This window comes from Salmo salar, unplaced genomic scaffold, assembly GCF_905237065.1.
Source record: "Salmo salar unplaced genomic scaffold, Ssal_v3.1, whole genome shotgun sequence".
Classification (NCBI taxonomy): domain Eukaryota; kingdom Metazoa; phylum Chordata; class Actinopteri; order Salmoniformes; family Salmonidae; genus Salmo; species Salmo salar.
This window is the reverse complement of record NW_025549500.1, coordinates 131,196-138,603: the sequence shown is the minus strand read 5'-3', so window position 1 is coordinate 138,603 and position 7,408 is coordinate 131,196. Positions and strand designations below refer to the sequence as shown.

The window sequence follows — 7,408 nt, the reverse complement described above, 5'->3', positions numbered from 1 at the left end:
AATCAAAGGCAACACCACACAGCTGCCTTCAATTGGAAGTCCACCCCAATTAACTCTACATAGAAACACCCAACCTAGACAGAACATAGAAAACACAACTTCTTCTGCCACGCCCTGACCAAAACTTATACACCTACTCCACCTGCTGGTCAGGACGTGACACATTTTCAATGAGAACCTTAGAATGGTGCTGACTGACAGATGTTCTCTATTGTTGTTTCATAACTTTCAAAGGCCCCCTGTTTATTTTTATTCCATCCATAATACCTGATTGGTTTAATTACGCTATTGTCATTTACCTTGCATTCAGACCTGCAGGTGAAGGTGACTCCTGGAACAGAGGAACAAAGGAGAACACTGACCTGTATCACCACCTGTACTCTGACTGACAAGCCCACCTACATCTGGTACAAGAACGGACACAAAGTAAAGGAGGACTCTTCCAGCCTGTACTCAGACTACTTTAGTGATGCAGACAGTTACTCCTGTGCTGTAAAAGGCCATGCGGATCTCCTCTCTCCTGCAGTGTGTGAGTCTGGACTTTTGCATTAAGATGTTATATCAATACAGTTTAGTTCAGGTTGTGAGACTAATGTCAATTAATCAGTAAATATGGATCATTATTTAATAATTTGGGTTTTCACTACTGTATTGTAATTTAAGATTTATACAAGGTGTTGTATGGTATTTTTTTATTTCAGGTCAGAACTGTTGGAGTGTGACTTACACCCATCAGAGTATCTGTGTCTTGAAGGGGTCAACAGTGAACATATCCTGCTCTTACACATATCCCAGTTATCATGAGATCAAAAAAGCTTTCTGGTTTACTAAATGGTCTGGTATGGATGCTGAAGATCTGAGCTCAGTGCCAGGGTATGAGGGTCATATAGAGTACCTTGGGGATAAGGAGAGTAACTGTACCCTGAGAATCACAGACCTGAGATTGAGTGACTCTGCTGGGTACAGGTTCAGATTCATAACATCTGGAGGAAAGTTTTCTGGCTCACCTGTCTCCCTGACTGTCACAGGTAATCTGTCACACATCTCACATCTATAACTGTGATTACCTTATTAAGGGCAGTCATACAGACACCATAGTGGTATGTGATGGAAATATACCAAATGTATTATTTCACATAAGAGGACATATATAGAAGGAGTAGAATAATAATTAGTTTCCATTTACTCTAGATGTTGTGTTGGAAATGAATCGTAGATCTGTGTCAGAGGGGGAGAGAGTCACACTGACATGTCGAAACAAATGTACACTGGACTCCATCACAGCCTACAGTTGGTATAAGAATGGACAGCCTATAACAAACAGCAACACCTACTCTCCTGTCTATAGCCTATTCTCAGTCAGCAGTGAGGATACAGGTAGATACTCCTGTGCTGTAGAAGGCCATGAGGATCTCCCCTCTGCTGAAGAGACTCTCACTGTCACATGTAAGTACATGGGGTTTAAACCTTTAGCTTGCTATATTAGAATTGTAGTGACAGATATTAGCTCCACATGGTACTTTAATTGATCATCTTCAATAAGAGGGTGAAACTAAAAGGCATTGTGGTGAAAAGTACAATTGTGGTATGTTTATATAACATGTTTAATAAGTGACCTATTTGTACTTTTACTAAATCCATTGTCTTTTACATCAGATGGACCAAGGAACACCTCAGTGTCAGTCAGTCCCTCTGGTGAAATAGTGGAGGGCAGGTCAGTGACTCTGACCTGCAGCAGTGATGCCAACCCACCTGTCCAGAGATATACCTGGTGGTTCAGGAAGAATGGAGGTCACTATCAGAGTGTCTCCAATCAGAACACAGGACCACATCATACCTTCAATCAAATCAAATCGTCTGACACTGGAGAGTACTACTGTGAGTCCCAGAATGAGATGGGGACAGACAGGTCTAGAACCATAAACATGGATGTGAAATGTGAGTAAAGTACCTTAGTGCCTGAATGCTAAGGATGTAAAAACGTAGTAATGAAATAAAGTAGTCCTTAAGCATAGCATCTCCAAATGTGTAATTGTTGATGTTTTGTGTAATTTTAGTTCTCTGAGAATTTAAAATTGAGAATGTAATTTTGACATGAGATGTCATGTGAATTTGTAATATAACTACTGTCTTAATGCTCTATAAAATGATATTTTACCAGATGGCTCAAGGAACACCTCAGTGTCAGTCAGTCCCTCTGGTGAAATAGTGGAGGGCAGTTCAGTGACTCTGACCTGCAGCAGTGATGCCAACCCACCTGTGGACAAATACACCTGGTACAAGAAGAATGTAACCTCACCAAAAGCATCAGGACAGAGTTACAGCATCACTAACATCATCTCTGAGGACAGAGGAGAATACTACTGTGAGGCCCAGAATGGAAGAGGATCTATGAACTCTACAGCTCTGATGATCATTGTAGCAGGTAAAGTTACATCTTCAATACTTCAATATAAAACTACATGTTTCAAGCTAATCTTAATCATTATACTTTGTCTTATTACATATTACATTGGGTTATTTATTTATTTATTTTATTTCACCTTTATTTAACCAGGTAGGCAAGTTGAGAACAAGTTCTCATTTACAATTGCGACCTGGCCAAGATAAAGCAAAGCAGTTCGACAACATACAAAAACACAGAGTTACACATGGAGTAAAACAACATACAATCAATGATACAATAAAAAAAATAAGACTATATACAATGTGAGCAAATGATGTGAGATAAGGGATGTAAAGACAAAAAAGGCCATGGTGGCAAAGTAAATAAAGTATAGCAAGTAAAACACTGGAATGGTAGATTTGTAATTTGAAGAAAGTTCAAAGGTAAAATATAAATAATATGGTGCAAAGGAGCAAAATAATAAATAAAATAAATAAATACAGTAGGGGAAGAGGTAGTAGTTTGGGCTAAATTATAGATGGGCTATGTACAGGTGCAGTGATCTGGGAGCTGCTCTGATAGCTGGTGCTTAAAGCTAGTGAGGGAGATAAGTGTTTCCAGTTTCAGAGATTTTTGTAGTTCGTTCCAGTCATTGGCAGCAGAGAACTGGAAGGAGAGACGACCAAAGGAGGAGTTGGCTTTAGGGGTGACCAGAGAGATATACCTGCTGGAGCGCGTGCTACAGGTGGGTGCTGCTATGGTGACCAGTGAGCTGAGATAAGGGGGGACTTTACCTAGCAGGGTCTTGTAGATGACCTGGAGCCAATGTGTTTGGCGACGATTATGAAGCGAAGGCCAGCCAACGAGAGCGTACAGGTCGCAGTGGTGGGTGGTATGTGGGGCTTTGGTGACAAAACGGATGGCACTGTGATAGACTGCATCCAGCTTGTTGAGTAGGGTATTGGAGGCTATTTTGTAAATGACATCGCCGAAGTCGAGGATTGGTAGGATGGTCAGTTTTACGAGGGTATGTTTGGCAGCATGAGTGAAGGATGCTTTGTTGCGAAAGATCCCTTAACAAGTATTGAATGAATGTCCTGTATTATAGTTTATTTTTAGTTTATTATATCATGCCATGTACTCATGTCATCCATATTTTATTATAGGGAAACAGACCTCAGTTCTGACTGCAGCTGTAGGAACCATAGTGGTTGTTCTGGTTCTCATCCTCTGTCTCTCTGGACTCATGTGGTTCAGGTGAGTTTTTTTGTTGGATATTATTTCACTTTAGAAGAATAATTAATTCATTCATTCATTTACAAAACAGGAAGAAGTCCTCCAAATCCACCTCTGACACAAGAGACACAGCAGACAATGGACAGGTGAGTCTGTTGGAATCAGAAGATGACTGTGTTGACTGTGCAGTATTTGTGGGACTTTACACTCCTCATGTTGTCTGTCCTCTCACCCCATCAGGGAGACTCTAGTCCAGTGTATGACAACGTCTCAAGCATGGCCATGAACCCTACTGCAGCACAGACAGCAGCCACAGACGGCCAGGATGATGTTCACTACAGCAGCGTCCACTTCTCACGCTCCAAAAACCAGGAGGTGCCTCTATATTCCACCGTCCAACTGCCTCAGCCCCAGAAACAGGATGAGGATGTCCAGTACTCTGCTCTGACATTCAACCTCCCCACTGCTGCCACCCGGTGAGCATATTCTGCATGAAGGTCATTCATATGCTGCAGTTTATTGTAGGAGATGTCATCAATAAGAAAAAAGGTTGACCCCTAGTGACCACTATGAACCCAAACTATGAACCCAACAAATGACATCTCAGGACAATTACTATGACATGTCTATAATGAGGGAGTGACGTGATGATGGTTTTGAGGAACTGTTCTTCTGTTCCAAATGGCACCCTATTCCTTATTTAGTGTACTACTTTAAACAGAACCCTATAGGGTGCCACCATTTGGGACGCAATCTTTGTTTAATTTTTGTTTCTCTTGCTTCAGACCAGCAGCAGCACAAGCAGCTGAGGAGGACTCCTCTGTTCTGTACAGTACAGTCAACAAACCCTGAACCAAGAAGACCTGAACACAACAAACCCAGAACCAAGAAGACCTGAACACAACAAACCCAGAACCAAGAAGACCTGAACAGAACAAGTTTGACACAAACCTTGTATATCTGGACCTGTATATTTAAACTAAGTGACATAAGGCCTGAGGGGGTGTGGAATATTGACCATTATGAACCAGGTGGTTTGAGCCCTGAATGCTGATTAGCTGAAAGGCATGATATATCAGACCGTATAGCATGGGTATTAACATTTTAATTTACATTGGTAACCAGTTTAAAATAAGGCACCTCTGGGTTTGTGATATTTGGCCAATATACGACGGCTAAGGGCTGTATCCAAGTACTCCACGTTGCTTTGTGCATAAGAACAGCCCTTAGCTGTAATATATTGGCCATATACCACACCTCCTCGGGGCTTATTGCTTACGTTTATAATGGCAATAAGGCACTTCTGGGGTTTGTGGTATATGGCCAACGTACCGTACCACGGCTTATTTTGAAACTGGTTAAGAATATAATTAGAACAGTAAACAAGTATTTTTACATCATACCCGCGGTATATTGTCTGCTATAGAGTATACACTTATGAAATGCTGTTTCAGCCAATCAGCATCCAGGACCCAAACCACCCAGTGTATAATAGTATATAATAATATTTTCCATCCAGCCGACACTTTTATCCAAATTCACTCAGTCATTACAGTCATGTTTGAATACATTTTTCGGATGGAATGAAAGGAATGAAACCCATGAGCCATGCTGTACAAACTGGGCCACACCGGACTACTCTATTCACACTTAGAATAGGAGTGCTGATCTAGGGTCAGTTTTCACTTTTTTCACAATGATGAATAAGAAAGTACCTTAACATTTTTTTGTTAGTTTTTTTGTAAAATTGTAAACATTTCTGATTACAATATATTTTTCCCAAAATGTTATATTTCTGAAACAATCATCAGACTTGTGAGACTATATGCTGTATGAAGGCTAAGAACAAGAAAGTCATTCTATATGCTTCTATTATATTCTATTACTTCATATGCTACTGTTAGATGATACACATAGTATAAGTTGGGTATATTTTTTTGTTTTTATGTTCAGGAAAGAGTTCTGCTTAATGCAAGGTTTCTTATCGCTTTTATCAAATGTATTTTTTTTGTAAGCTAGTGTGTGAAGTGTGACTTTTTTTCAGAATGAACTTCATCGTCATTGTTTTTACCTCGTTATAACAGTATCTTCAGTTGAGAGAAAATGGAAAGCTTTCAACATCACACCTCTTGTACTGTACAGTACATACAGTAACTACAAATAACACATTTACATTGGTTTGCATAGCAATAGTGGTTCATTCCCATTCATCATCATCGCCAACAAATCAAAGTGTATTTGTCAACAGTGCAATTTCAAAAAAATGTTTTAATTGGTATTAGGTGAACAATAGACAGGTAAGGAAATAAAAACAACAGTAAAAACAGTAGTGAGGCTATATACAGGCACCGGTTAGTCGGGCTGATTGAGGTAGTATGTACATATAGATATGGTTAAAGTGACTATGCATATATGATAAACAGAGAGTAGCAGTAGCGTAAAAGAGGGCTTGGTGGGTGGTGGGTGGTGGGACACAATGCAGATAGCCCGGTTAGCCAATGTGCGGGGGCACTGGTTGTTCGGGCTAATTGAGGTAGTATGTACATGAATGTATTGTAGCGACCCGCACAGACAGCTGTGGGTTATGTGTTAGGCTATTAGTGGGTTGTGTCGTACTTACCAGTGTTCGCGGGGTCATGCCAATCAACCTGCTATCTGCCAATCACGGGAATGCCTGGAATGTTCTGATACCGGGCAGCCTGGTGGTTGGCGGAGTGGCGTGGAGGGGAGTTGGGCAGGGGGATGGAGCATTGGAAGTTAAGACCGGGTTTAGCCATTGTTCTCTCTCTTATGTCTGGGCTTCACAAGAGAAGGTCACGGTTGGTTTGTAGGGTACCTTTCATTTATTTGGCATGGGCTACGGCCAAACAGTAGCCTGTGTTAAGTTGGGTTAATAAACCATCCTCTGTCTGGACAATTGTTCCTTTAGGATCTAGTCAGGTCATTACATTGGTGTCAGAAGTAAAAACGTGAATAAAAGTTAGCCAGCTAGCTGACTTCGGTGGCTAGCTAACGTAGGTGAGAACGGGGTTGAAAATGCTTCGAGGGAATCCAAAAGTGAAGGTGGAGGTAGGGGACGATTATGGCCAAGCAGGTGCGTGTGCATGGACGTCGGAGGATCTGGCTGAGGAGATCGCCAGGGCGTCGGATCCCAGAGGCCGCTTGAGGGAGGACGTTAGAGTGATGGCGGCTGAAGCGGGCATGAGTGCTTCGTCTACTGTGCTTCGTGCGGATTCTGGTGGGCGGACCGAAGGGGTGACGTCGACGCGGCGGGACGAGGAATCTGGGGCTCAGGATGTAAACAAACATGGCGGCTCCCAGCCCCCGGCTGCGTCCGTATCCGTTAAGACCCCAAAGTATTCCGGTAAGGCGGATTGGGAAGCTTTTCATGCTCAGTTTGAACTGTTAGCTCATTTTAGGGGGTGGTCGAATGAAGATAGGGCACTGCAGTTGGCTTTCTGCCTCACGGATGATGCTCTGGCCTGTTTGGTATTGATTAGCCCCGAGGTCAGACGCAATTATGGTGCCTTAGTGGGAGCACTGAGGAGGCGCTATGGACAGTGTGTACAGCCCGGGCTGCTGCGCTCCGAACTGAGTAATAGACGCAGGCAGCCTGGAGAGTCACTACGGATGCTAGCTAATGACATTGAGAGCCTCTCTGGGCGGGCATATGCTCACATGCCCCCCCTACGTGCAGCGCGAGCTAGCACGGGACCAGTTCATACAGGCGCTTTCTCCTACGGAGCTGCGCATACAGACCCAGCTGGCTCATCCTGAGTCATTGCA

General features: G+C 42.6%; 1 protein-coding gene across 1 annotated transcript; it reads left to right on the top strand.

Moving 5' to 3' along the window:
• Positions 1–269: 269 nt before the first annotated feature.
• LOC106598075 (B-cell receptor CD22-like) lies at positions 270–5,897 on the top strand. Its single transcript, XM_045713393.1, has 9 exons — positions 270–529; positions 702–1,028; positions 1,192–1,446; positions 1,657–1,938; positions 2,162–2,425; positions 3,553–3,643; positions 3,714–3,768; positions 3,863–4,098; positions 4,408–5,897. The coding sequence occupies exons 2-9, from the start codon at positions 842–844 to the stop codon at positions 4,472–4,474; spliced, it is 1,437 nt and encodes a 478-aa protein (XP_045569349.1). The 5' UTR covers positions 270–529; positions 702–841; the 3' UTR covers positions 4,475–5,897.
• Positions 5,898–7,408: the final 1,511 nt, after the last annotated feature.

Coding starts and splice junctions, on each gene's coding strand:
- LOC106598075 (XM_045713393.1), top strand. CDS start 842: ATGGATGCTGAAGATCTGAGCTCAGTGCCAGGGTATGAGGGTCATATA. Junction 1,447..1,656: donor AGAGACTCTCACTGTCACAT/GTAAGTACATGG, acceptor CTTTTACATCAG/ATGGACCAAGGAACACCTCA. Junction 4,099..4,407: donor CTCCCCACTGCTGCCACCCG/GTGAGCATATTC, acceptor CTCTTGCTTCAG/ACCAGCAGCAGCACAAGCAG.